At 39.0% G+C, this 13,903-nt stretch overlaps 1 protein-coding gene across 1 annotated transcript in view; it reads left to right on the top strand.

Annotated features, from left to right (window-relative positions):
• The window catches only part of LOC144967645 (mevalonate kinase-like), a 24,528-nt gene extending 10,949 nt beyond the window's left edge, over positions 1-13,579 (top strand). The window contains exons 9-10 of the mRNA XM_078905163.1: positions 6,876-7,029; positions 8,623-13,579. Coding sequence (XP_078761289.1) covers positions 6,876-7,029; positions 8,623-8,735 — 267 coding nt within the window. The 3' untranslated portion in view covers positions 8,736-13,579. The remainder of the gene's footprint in view (positions 1-6,875; positions 7,030-8,622) is intronic.
• The last annotated feature ends 324 nt before the right edge of the window (positions 13,580-13,903 follow it).

Below are 13,903 nucleotides of genomic sequence, written 5' to 3'. Positions count from 1 at the left end.
CCCCACTTCAGGCACTTTCGTTTTTTTCCTTGGGAAAAACATTGTTTTTGTTTATTCATCTTAACAATGCCACTACCACATTATCTCATTCATCCTGTTTTGTTGATAAAGGGGAAACCAGAAATGTCCATTTCATCTGGTTTTGTATACTAAATTGAAGCTCACATTCAATTTCACATTGTTATTTATTTCTTCAAGCTTCGAGCTGCAACATTTACATTATACAGTGTAATGGACATGACGTCAGTTTTCTTAGTCAACTTCTGCTTATGTCGTTTTGGTTCAAAATTTTCTGTTCTTTATCTAAGTCTAAGGTTAGGCATTGGGGAGACCCAAGGGAAGTCTCCCTGATACCCTTATTAGGAAGACCCTGGAGACCCTAGGAAGGTCTACCTAACAACTCCTCCCTCCTGATTCCCCCTCCAGGGGAATGACATTATTCGGGAGCCCCTCTGCAGGTCTTGCTAATCACTTCCTTATCTAAAGTGTGTTCCGTTTATATTTGATAAAGTCAACCAATCTTTTTTGTCCTGCAGTGTTGGATTTATCAGGATTCCACTGTACCTGTTTTTTATTCATCACATCATGATCTTCAACAGCCCTTTGGGGGTCCTGATAGCTCAGTTGGTAGAGCACTCACTTAACACGCAAAGGGACTGAGATCGATCCCGGATTTTTTTTCTGACCCCCTGTCCACCCAGCTGTGATTGGGTACCTGGGTGTGTGAGATCTGGTGGAAAGTACTTTGCAATAAACTAGCATCCTATTTGTAATATAGTTATAAAATGAGTATACAATACAGGATGATTGGATTTAGTGCAGCTCTTTATTTTCAAGCTAGCTGGATACAAAACGAAAAATAATAAACGGAAAAAACAAGGGAGCTAAAAAGTTATTATTATGTGAAGTGGTTCTTATCAAAAGGGTTGGTATGAACGTATTATTTACACTACTGTTACATCCCCCTTCTCAAATAGAACGTAAGCATATTTTTAAATCAAGATTGAGATAGATATATAAACACGTTTTTAATCAAGACTGAGATAGATATATAAACACATTATGTTCGTAGGGCCTGTCTAGAGCATAGAACTTAAAAAATCAAATGTAATTTGGGGACCCTAGGTTAAGAACCTCAGATCAGCCAATCAGTGGGCAGGATGCCAAAAAGTAACAAAACATAACGTAAAGATTTAAAGTTCCAAATGACCTCAGTAAGCTTTCCTAATGTTTTTAGATTAACATAAGGTTGGATGAGATCATAATAAGTTGGTAAATAGGCTCTTCAATGTGGGCATCACCCGAAAGAAAAAAGACTAGAGGTCTCGTGACCTCGACCCAGTGGAGGGCATTATTGTGTCCCTTTATCCACTGGTCCCTAACCTAGTGTTTGTCTTTGTGTTCACCTCAATATCCATTAATATTCAGTGTAGGCGTAGAAATTTGGTGCATTGTGGGTATTGTGTATTGCATTCTACAGCACTACCTATACAAGTGACATTGCCTATGAAATGACTGTAGACTATTCTGACAGTCACTCCTATTCTGACAGTCACTCTTCCTCAAGGGTATTATTGCATGTCTACACAAGAGGGTAATGAAGAGTGAGAATAAAGTGAGGTGACAGGTGACGATAGTAGAACTTATGGTTAGTAGTTTTCGACGAGCCTTTTAGGGCGGATAATTTCCCGACCAGACCTTGTGTGGTGGGTAGGTACAGGAATGTGAGTCTCCAGGGCATTGTCTGGACCATTGTTTGTCTCCTGCTGTGCAAGTTGTGTTGTGTACTCTTCGTTGTTGTTGAGCGATGGAGAACCTGGAGTCTTTCTTTCCTTAAGATGTATACGATTTCTGCGGACAGTACCGTTGGGTGTCTCCACTGTGTAGCTTCTTGGTTCCGCGGCATGATCTATCACTGTTGCTGCTGACCATGTATGGTAAATTGGGTCTTGTAGGAGGACCGGCTGACCTCTATGCAGCTGTGGAAGAGTGTTAGATACTTTGTTGTATTGTTCCTTTTGTTTCAGCTGTCTATGTTTCAGGTTGTCCCAAGCTTGTTCTATTCTGGGGGCGATCTTCATTGTTCGTGGTATTGGAGTTCGGATTGATCTGTTGAACAGAAGTTCAGCGGGGGAAGGTAATGTCTGGTCAATCGGTGTAGTTCTTAGGTTGAGTAGAGCAATCTGCGGATTTTGTTTGGTCTCTTTTGATTTCTTTAAGCAGTTCTTAACCGTCTGCACCATCCTTTCAATGAAGTCGTTTGATTGTGGGAAATAAGGACTGGAAGTTATATGTTCGATTTCCCATTCCTTCATGAATGCTTTAAATTCCGTGCTTGTGAACTGTTTTGCGTTATCGGTCACAAGCGTGAGAGGAATACCGTGAATAGCAAACACTGATTGAAAGTATTTAATTATCTCTTGACTTGTCATGGTTGTCAGTGTTTTTACGAATGGCATCTTGCTGAAGTAGTCTCCCATTAGGATATAATTTTTTCCATCCAGATGGAATATGTCTGCCGCTAACTTCTCAAATGGGATATCTGGTAGTTTGGGCTGTAATAGCGGTTGACGTACCTGGCTTTTTCCATATTTGTTGCAAATCTGACACGAATGTACCTTCATGGTGATGTCTTTTGTCATACCGATCCAAAATACATTGTTTTTTGCACGTAGATGCATTTGTCTCGACCTTGATGACCAGCATAAATTTTGTCCAGTATCATTTCTCGTAATTTCTTTGGTATCAAAATAGCTGTGCCTTTAATGATGAGGTCATTGTCAAAAGAGAGTAACTCTTTCATGAACCAGTAAGGTCTAAGTGCTTTCTTCACTTGACTGATGTCTTCAGGCCAACCTTCTCTTATTTGCTTTGCGAGTGAGGCAAGTTCTGCGTCGTTTGCTGTTTCCTCTAAAAGCTCAGTCCTCCTCTCTGGGCTTATTATTACATGATGGATTGTGGCGTCCAACTCAATTTCCTCTCCACTTGTAGGTTTGTTTCTGGATAAAAAATCTGCAAAAACCATTTCTTTGCCAGGTTTGTATGTAATGGTGCACTGGTATGGTTGTATACGTAGGAGCATGCGCTGTAGTCGTGGAGGTGCCTTTGCAATGTTTTTCAACTGGATTGTCTCTAATGGCTTGTGGTCAGACTGTACAGTTATCTCTTTGCCGTAAATGTACGTATGAATGCAAAGACGACGGCCAGCATTTCACGTTCGATATTTGCGTATCGTGCTTCTGTGTCTGTCAGGCTCTTGGATGCAAAGGCAATGGGCTTTCCATCCTGTAGAAGCACTGCTCCAAGACCGTTCAATGAGCTGTCCACTTCTATCGTGGTGGATTTGTGAGGGTCAAAATAAGATAGCCTCAAATGATGGTGGATGTCATTCTTCATCATTTGGTATATTTTTTCATGCGAACTATTCCAGTTCCAGACATTATCCTTTTTCAAAAGCTCTCTCAGTGCGGTAGTTCTTTCGCTTAACCTTGGAATGAACGGACTTAGGTATTGGATCATCCCAAGAAACGACTGCAGTTCAGTTTTGTTGCTTGGACTGGCCTTTGATTTGATGTTGTCACACTTGCTGGGACTAGGCTGGACACCTTCTTGGGACCATTCTAGACCAAAAAATGTAATTTTATCCTGTCTGATGAAGCACTTCTTACTGTTGAAAACAAGGCCATGTTTTTTTGCTACTTCCATTAAATGGAGCAAATTTTTGTCATGCTCTGCTTGGTTCTTGCCATATACACATACGTCATCTGTGATACCTTCTACTCCTGGGCATTGTTCTAGAATTTCATCCATTTTTCTCTGAAAGACATCTTGGGAGACGCTGAGCCCAAAAGGGAGTCTTATAAAATTGTATCGCCCAAAGGGTGAATTGAACGTTGTCAGCAGACTTGATTCTTCATCTAGTTTGATTGCCCAGTATCCATGCTGCGCATCTAATTTGGAAAAGACTTTTGCATTGGAGAATTTATGCGAGATTTCTTCAAGGGTTGGTGTCCTATGGTGTTCTCTTTTAATGGCTTTGTTAAGATCTTTGGGGTCCAAGCACACCCGGAGTTTTCCATTAGATTTTCTACTGAATGCCAATGAATTTACCCAATCTGTTGGCTGACTCACTGGCTCAATGACACCTATTTCTTCCATCCTGTTTAGCTCCTGTAGTAGCTCGTCCCGTATGTCTATGGGGCATTTCCTTGGTGGATGTATTACAGGTGTGGCGTCTTCCCGGAGAGTAATATGGAATTCCCCTTCAAAGTTGCCAATGGAGTCGAAACATTCGGGAAAGTCGTGCTTTAGCTCATCGAGTGGTGTTTTTGTTTTGGCTTGTATAGCGCAGTTTATTTTCACCAGGTTGAGTAGACGACATGCTTCAAGTCCTAAAATATTTGGGCTGTTTGAGTCTACTGCATAAAATGTGAGGCTGTGACCTTTGCATTTGACTTGTAAGCATCCTCTCTGATCAATTGTACCACCTCCGTAGCCAGATAAGACTGTCTTGTTTCCTGTGAGCACTTTGTCTATGTCTTTATCAGGATATATTTGGTTCAATGCTCTCACTGTGATAATGGTTGCATTCGCACCAGTGTCGACCTTGACTCTCAGGTTCATAATTTGTGATCTGTGAGGTACTTCCAATGGAATTCTCGTATATATTTCATCTCTCTTATTTTTGTCAATCCCGACAGTATCAATGTTGAATTCATCGTCGTTAATAGTTTCTGCCATTAGGTCATGAACTTTTGGCTTGAGTGTAAATCTATGATTTTTATCCCATTGTTTATGGTCTCGATTGTTTTGTTTCGAGTTAGGGGGGATGGATCTGCAAACGTTTGCCCAATGGTTAGGCTTGTCACATATCTTGCACATTGTGCCGAAAGCAGGACATTTTCTTCGTTCGTGTCGAAGACCGCATTGACCGCACTGTTGTAGTTGTCTATGATCTCTTGCTTTTATGGTATCTAGTTCGGCCTGTGTTCTTGACTCCGCTCCCGAGGCTGCTGTGCTATATTCTGCCATGTGCCGGATTGATGCCTCGTGGCTTTTAAGTAAGTTTATGGCTGTTTCGAGATTAAGCGCATCACCCTGTTCTAGTAGTCGCTTTCGTTCGTTTTGGTATTTACAGCCTTTAATCAGCTGCTCCAGCATCCTGTCATTGCGTATGTTCTCATCTCTAAACGAACATTTTGCTGTCTTGTTCCGTAGACGCAATACAAACGCTTCTAGGTTTTCGTCTGTCATCTGGGACAGTGACTGTAGCTCTATCCTTTCCACCCATTTGTTGGGTTTTTCTACTAAGAAGTTTTCAAAAACTTTCCATACCTTTATTGGGTCTTGTTTATCCACTGCTGATAGTTTGGAGGACTGGACGATGTCTCTACCTTTGGTGCCCGTAGATAGCAGGATGTAATGATACTTATTTGCATTATCGACATTGTTTATAATAAAAAACGATTCCATGAATTCCTTCCATTCGTCGTATGCTTCTTGTTTGTTGTCTTTGCACCAATCAAGATAAGGCATTGGTACCTGACTAAAAGCCATATTAATCTCAAAAACAATGTTACCTGCTCAAAATAATGGACACAAGGGGTAGATAAATAGTAGGTTTACCGCTGCCACCATGTAATATAGTTATAAAATGAGTATACAATACAGGATGATTGGATTTAGTGCAGCTCTTTATTTTCAAGCTAGCTGGATACAAAACGAAAAATAATAAACGGAAAAATCAAGGGAGCTAAAAAGTTATTATTATGTGAAGTGGTTCTTATCAAAAGGGTTGGTATGAACTTAATATTTACACTACTGTTACACTATTCAAAGGGTAGCAAGCAATTGCTATTATCCGTTTCACGCTATAGACACCGGGATGAATTCTGGCTCTATGGGTCTAAAGGCTCTGATGGAACAACCATTTATTCAGAGTGAATTTCAGATAAGTTTTTCTTTCTTGCTGGCGAAAATCGAAGAACATCCCAAACTTTAACATTTGATCATTTCGCACTGGTTGCTATGATGTTTGTCGTCCTGTCAAAAGAAAGTACATTCATCTCATGTGCTGTAAATGTGCACATTGTGCATGGGAAGCTTCAATAACCTTTTAACAGCTCCTGAGTTATGAGCATTTTCATCTTATTATTATTTTTTTTTTCTTGGTACAACCCTTGTATTATTTAAAGTAACTGTTGAGAAGGGTGATTAAATAAAACTTTATGACCATGTGGTCTTGTGGTATAACACTCGCCATCAGTCTGAAAGGTCAAGACTTCAAGTTGAGTCCTTGGAAAAGGCTCTTTACTCACATTTTCTCTTTGTACTTAGGTGTAAAATAAGTACCTGGTCGTTAACAGTGTTGTCTATGTTGGTACAAATGTAATATCGCCTAACAGGCATCATGTCTTATCCTACTTGTTAAGTGTTGCTGTTGGCTAGAGACTGCTTATAAAGCAGTGTGCAGTTATGTGGTCTTGTGGATGACACCCGATTTCAGAACGGAAGGTCCTGGGTATGAGCCTCGCTCAGCGCATAGTTGAATCCTTGGGAAAGGCTCTTTACTCACATTCTCTCACCGTACTCAGGTGTAAAATGAGTACCTGGCTGTTAACAGCATTGTCTCTGTCCGAAAAAATTGTAATATTGCCTAACAAGCGTCTGTCTCGTCCTACATGTTAAGTGTTGCTGTTGGTCAGGGACCCTTTGTAAAGCATTTTGAGCATGTTTAGTGGATATTACACTATATAAAAGCTCAAGTTTTTTTGGGTTTTTTTTTGTTTTTTAAAGCACTTTGAGCATGTTTAGTGGATAATTTAATTTTTTAATGATTTGTTTTTTTTTTTGTTTCTTTTAAATCATCATCCCAGGAACTAGTGGAATACAACCATCGACTTTTGGCTCTGATGGGAGTGAGTCATCCATGTCTGGAGGTCATTGTCAATATGGCAAACAAGTACAACCTCAAGACAAAACTGACAGGGGCAGGAGGAGGCGGATGTGCTTTTATTCTAGTTCCTCCTGGTGAGTCCACGACTGAAAGCAAAAGATCTGAACAAGTGTGTATATGAAAGGTGCCAGACAAAGAACGAAAGAAAAAAGAAAAGAAAAAAATACCCATCCCAAATACTCTGCCTCAACTGGGGATAGAACCTCAGACCTTCTGGTTACTGGTCAGACATGCTACCATTACACAAATGAAAGCAAAGAATGGTCTCAAACCTGAAAAGTTTTTTCCTCGCCAATGGCCAAAAAATTTGAAACTTTCATGAATACTCCTTCTCTCTCTTTCTCTTTCTCTCTCTCTTTCTCTCTCTCTTTCTCTCTCTCTCTCTCTCTCTCTCTCTCTCTCTCTCTCTCTTTCTCTTTCTCTCTCTCTTTCTGTCTCTCTCTATCTATCTCTCTCTCCATGTGTATAGACTGATTACTAAATCATTTTCAGTGTAGCTTAGGGTTTTTCTGCATTCGGACAGTCCATTGCACAAAACACACTCACAAAAATGCAAAACGGTCAGTTTGAAAGTGAAAGAGAGAGAGAGAGAGAGAGAGAGAGAGAGAGAGAGAGAGAGAGAGAGAGAGAGAGAGAGAGAGAGAGAGAGAGTTTGTTTTTGTTTTTAAGGGTTTTATGCCGCTTGCAACACATTTGTGTCATATCAGCGCCAGTAAAAAGGAGGAAATGTAATAGTCAAAGAATTACTGTTAAAGTACCCAAGGAAAAAGTAAGACAAAGGGGAATTGGTTCAATTGGGAACAGATGTAGATTCCTAGAGCATACTATCAGTGTACTTAATTTGCGATCACCTAAATGTCTCATCCAAACACAGGTCCTCAATAAGAGGAATACACTCAAATGTTAAAAAGCCGATATATATATTTATAACAAAAAAAATTGTAATAGTACATAATAGAGAGATGATTTACAATTTTAAAAATATCATCTCCCAAAACTATAGCTAAACATTAGACTGTTTCCCTCCCAGTCAAGGATTCCGGCCTGGGCCAAGATAAAACCATTCCAAAACAAATACAGATTATTATTTAGGCCATTTAGATATTTCCCTTGAAGTTTGTCTGTAACAGGACTTGTTTACAACAGGGATTATAGACTGGTCCCACCATCACTGCACTGTTATACTTCGACTTCTTAGCAACAATATTATACAATGAGAAGGGTGTCTTCTAATACAATCAATTACATATATATTACTTTCCAAGACAGATCTGTATATGTGGTCTAGTGGTATGACACTCGCTTTCAGATCGGAAGGTCCTGGGTTCGAACCTCGCTCAGCGCATAGTTGAGTCCTTGGAAAAAACTCTATACTCACATTCTCTCACCATACTCGGGTGTAAAATGAGTACCTGGCCGTTAACAGCGTTGTCTCTGTCGTAATATCGCCTGACAGGCGTCATGTCTCGTTCTACATGTTACGTGTTGCTGTTGGTCAGGGACGCCTTGTAAAGCACTTTGAGCACATTTAGTGGATATTGCACTATATAAAAGCTCAAGTTTTTTTTGTTTTGTTTTTTCTAATACAAAAAATTATATATATATATATTACTATCCAAGACAGATCTGGAGACATACACTCATAGATTTTTATCAATTCATTTCAGACACAAAGGAAGAATCCATCAACTCCTTGCGGAAAGACTTGGAGACCGAATGTCAATTCAAAATGTGGAGCGGCATTTCCATTGGAGGAGGGGGAGTTGCCAGACACTTATGATAGCAGGGACATTTAGTCTTCTTTAATATTCATTCAAAGTTTTTAATATTTGTCGACATCTTCTATTTAAAAACTCAAATTTATCTATGGCTTGATACAAGTGTACTTGAGACAAGAGAATATCCCTCTCCCCTCCCCAATAAACGGGAGTGGGGTGCATAGACATTTAAACTTTTTACTGGCGCTGATATGACCTAAATGTGTTGCAAGCGCCTTAAAACCCTTAACCCATTGCTTCTCAATGCGCCCGAATGCGCCCGCTGAAAAATACCTTCGATCTTTCCAATGCGCCCGAATGCGCCCGGGCAGAAAGTGAAAGTAGATGGTATCGCTGCAACTCTTTTAACGGCAAAGGTTACTTCCGTAGCTTTGTGGAACTCTTATAAATAGAAAGTGCGAGAATGAAAGCGAAAGCAGCAATTTACCGTAGCGAAATATCTTGGATGAAACGAAAGTTACAGATTTTACAAACTTGTCAACAAAAGTCAGCTGTTTTGACAAACCAACTTCGTTTTTTTCAACAATGGCGTTTGATTTATTGAATTCCCTCTGCAATCAACGCAGTGTAGTTGATAATACAATTGATGACGAGGATTCAGGTGATGAATCAGATATAAACGTACAGTTTGAGGACATCGATAATGACAATGATAGTGAACAAAGTGACAGTGACAGTGATACTGAACCTGCACCCACAGAATGGTCAGACAACCTGCACAATGTGAATGTGGAACAATTTTCAGAATTTTCAGGTGTTGTGTTAGATTTTGACAGTATGAACAGCCCTCTAGAAGTGTTTGATTGTTTTTTCCCCCCTATTCTGTATGAGCATCTATCAGAACATACAAACCTTTATGCTCGGCAATGTCAGGAGAAGAAAGGTGTCGATAAATACTGGAAGCCGTGTTCATCATTGGAGATACAAAAATACATGTATATCAATATAATGTTTGGCATTCATACATTGCCAGACATTAATCTCTACTGGTCTTCAAACCCTAAGTATAGAGTTCCAGCAGTGGCTGATGTGATGGGTAAGCAGAGGTATATGAAAATAAATCAGTACATTCATGCAGCCGATACGTCCGATGTTGTTGCTGTTCAGCAAGATCCTGTCTTCAAAGTAAGACCTATCATTGATGAAATTCGCAACAAGTGTAAAACTCTTTATAAACCAGCAGAAGCGATAAGTATCGATGAGGCAATGGTGAAATTCAATGGCCGCCTTCACTGGAAGCAATATCTACCAAGCAAGCCATCGAAATATGGAATAAAAATTTGGTGTGCTGCAGAAGCGAAGACGGGCTACCTCCTAAATTTTTCCATATATACGGGGAAACAAGATGGCGTTAGAAATGGTCTGGGACACCATGTAGTGATGAATGTTGGAGTGGACTACCTAAACCAATATCATGCATTTTATATTGACAATTTTTTTAGTTCCGTAAAGCTTGCGGAGGACTTGCTGCTGAATAAAACCTATGTTTGCGGAACAATGAGAAAAAACCGTGTGGGATGGCCGCTGAAGGACAAAAAAATTTTAAAAGGTGAAACATTGATCAAACAAAAAGGAAATCTTGTTGCGACATCCTGGTTTGATAAAAGAGAGGTCAATATTTTGTCCACCAACTGTAATCCAACCACCACAACTGTTACTCGGTCATCCAGGCGTGGGAGAGTTGAGGTTGATATTCCGACCCCAGTGGCAAAGTATAACGACAATATGGGTGGAGTGGACCTTGCCGATCAGTACCGCTCATACTATCAAGTGGGTAGAGCATCAAAAAAATGGTGGAGGTATATTTTCTGGTTTTTAGTCCAAACGGCGATGATCAACTCCTTTCTCGCGTTAAAATCGGCGGCTGGAATAGTAGAAACCCGCTCATCAACTTGCAGACACCTTTTGTTCAGAATGAAAGTGTTGGAGGACTTGCTAATTAGAGCAGGAGCCGTTAACTCAGTTCCAAGAGCCCCTTCTGAGCAACCATCAGTTTCATCAAGCGTTACGGCATTAGACAAACACAAGAGCGTGAGAATTCCGGACGTAAAAAACGCTGCTATCAGTGCGCTGAGGAAAAACGTAAAACTCCATCCAACAGAACCCCAGAAACTGTGAATGGCTGTGTTGTTTGCAATGTACACTTGTGTGAAGGCAAATGCTTTGCCAAATTCCACAAATATCAGTAAATATTAAAAAAATATCAACTCAAAAAAACAAACAAAGACAAAATTTGGGGTAAATATTGTTTATTTTCTCTTTGATAATTTTATTTTCATGGAAGCGGTTTTAAAATCAATAAATGTTGCATATCATTGCAAAGGAAATTCATTTCTGAATTTCACTGTATTTTTTGTTTAAATAAAGGTTGAAAAATAACAAAGTTATGAATTTTTCAAAATTGTTGGGTGATCGTGCTGTAAGAGTTATCTCCCTGCGCTTGAGAGTTGAGCATAACTTGACCTAGATTTCTTTGAGAAGCAATGGGTTAAAAGCAAACAAAACAATGTCTTATGTAAAAACAGCCTACATTCTTGTTAGAATGATGTCGACCACATTGTTCTATTTCATCTGGTGATGAGTTCAGTATTACATCAGAAAGGATCTGGCCAAATGGTTATTTTACAATTATTTTTCTTTATTCAGTGCCTTGTTATGTTTTGCATTGTATAGCGTAACATAAATGCCTTGAGATTAGTAACCATTGACGAGAAATATGCAATGAAACTGAAATATGTTTAAAAGCATAGGGGCCAGCTGACCTGATAAAATTGGGACTGTCCCAATGGAAATGACCCTTGCACGTTCAAGGATTGTGCTGTTTTGACTAGCAAATTAAAACAAGGAACAGAAAAAGCTCTAAATCTAAATCATATCATGATATAATAGTCCAAACATACTGCTGTTTTGGGTCATGACGGTATTGTGTGTTAGGGTGTCCCGTTTTAGCTCTTTGAAAAAGTTGGCAGCTTTGTAAAAGTAGTCTTTCAGAGCCATTTGGCCCATGAAGCCTGAGTTTATCCCAGTTTCTATAACATGAAACGGACAATAACAATTGCTTGCTACCCATTGGATAGAACACAAGTCTATTACAAAGTACTTTCTGTTGGATCTAACAGATCCAGCTACCCAATCACTGCTGGATAGATAGGGTGGGGGAAGGGGGCAGGAAAAAGCTTGACTTCACCGGGGATCAATTTCAGTCCCTTTGCGTGTGAAGAAGCAAGCACTCTACCAACTGAGCTATCAGGACCCCCACCTATAAGGATAATAAGACTGTGCAAAAGAACTAAATTGTTTTAAGGTTAGAATGCAATATTCTCACTTCGGAATCAAATAATTCAAGTTATGATTTTTAAATATTTTTTTGGATTTTTTTTCCTTGACAAGTTTTGTACATTCTCAGTAATCAAAAAAATGTTAGTTGCTAATACACAGATTTTAAACTTTACTTTGAAATATTTTAGATTCACACTCTTTACTCGGAAGTTTAAAATTTAATTAACGAAACCAGATGAAACGGACGTTTCTGAGATTTTCCCTTTATCAACAAAACATGTTGAGTGAAATATTAAAGACAAATCATCTTGATTTTCCCTTTATCAAGTTGAGTGAAATATAAAAGACAAATCCTCTTGATTTTCTCTTTATCAACAAAACATGTTGAATGAAATATTAAAGACAAATCATCTTAAGAGTTTTATTCTTCATGTTTTGTTGACAAAGGGGAAACTCGAAATGAGCTTTGAGCTTTTATATATAGCACAATATTCACTAAACGTGCTCAGAGTGCTTTACAAGGGGTCCCTGGCTAACAGCAACACTTAACATGTAGGACGGGACATGAGGCCTGTTAGGTGATATTACAATTTTTTCGGACAGAGACAACGCTGTTAATGGCCAGGTACTCATTTTACACCTGAGTACGGTGAGAGAAAGTGAGTAAAGAGTCTTTTCCAAGGGCTCAACTATGCACTGAGCCTGCATCATCTATCTTTGTTAATTAAATTGAGGCTTCTCTTCAAATTTGTCTATTGTTATTTATTTCTTTGAGCTTCAGACAGAAACTTTGGCACTTTTTATTAGCAGCACTCTGATTGAAAGTGCTTAGCTTTGAAATGGGGGAAAAAAAGATTGAAGTCTTCCTTCCTTTGATGTCATATATGGTCTATGGAGCTGGTTTCTGTCGTGGTAAACAGTAACAATTGCTTGCTTTAGTTTATCACAACACACTAGCTCTAACACATCCAGTAACTCAACCACTGCTAAGTGATCGGAGGGATTCCCCCATAAAAATTTTTAAATGATTAATAAAAAATCCCAATTAAACACAAAGACACTTGAATCTCAGAGCTCCTAAGTAAAGTTGCTGACATTACACCAAAGAGGTTGTCAAATAGGAAATAGGTGAAACGTATTGTTTACATTCTTCATAGGAGTAACACGTTTATCTGTGAAATCTCTACACGTTTACAAACTTTTCTAAAAACTGCCAAGATATTTAACAGACCTGCCTAGTACTACGAAAAATATGTAGAAATACGAATTTTTGACTCCAGCTACAGAACTCCATTCACCTCTTTGACTCAATAAACCTTGTTGAAAGAGAAAGTTTGGTTCCTCAGAACCTATATTCAGGACTTAGGAGCATTTTTTGATCATGCTGATGGCCAATTATTTATTTCTAAAGCTATTTAAAGTGGATTTTTCTTTCTTTTTTTTTTTCCTTTGGAAACTACGAATTAAAAAAATTTCAAGTTGGCAGCTCTGAATTGAATCAAAAAGGAGATGTTTATACATTTTTGTTGAGGTTTATGGAATAAAATGAATGTTCTTGATATTCTAATGTTGGTTAATTGTTGAACCTCTCGTTTGTTGCCATTTTATCTAACGATGACTCATCTGTAATGAAGTTTTCATTCACCCCAGCTGTTCACCATCATCATCATGCCTTTTTCACCCTGGGTCAGGGCTGTCATCTGCATTTTTTGCGGCCGCAAATAACAGGATGATCCGCAAATTTTGGAAAATTTCCCAAAATTGGCAAATCGTGGCAAATTTTGGGAAAATTGGCAAATCGCACGGCAAATTTTGGGGAAAAAAAAGAAGCGAAAACAAAATAACGAGAAAAAAAGTGCGAAACCTGAGAAATGTTGCAGCTTTGCCTGGG

This window comes from Berghia stephanieae, chromosome 3 (genome assembly GCF_034508935.2).
Source record: "Berghia stephanieae isolate SIO BIC M18660-M18661 chromosome 3, UCSD_Bste_1.3, whole genome shotgun sequence".
Taxonomy (NCBI): Eukaryota; Metazoa; Mollusca; class Gastropoda; order Nudibranchia; family Aeolidiidae; genus Berghia; species Berghia stephanieae.
The sequence above is the reverse complement of the archived record's forward strand: the minus strand, read 5'-3'. Positions and strand labels throughout refer to the sequence as shown.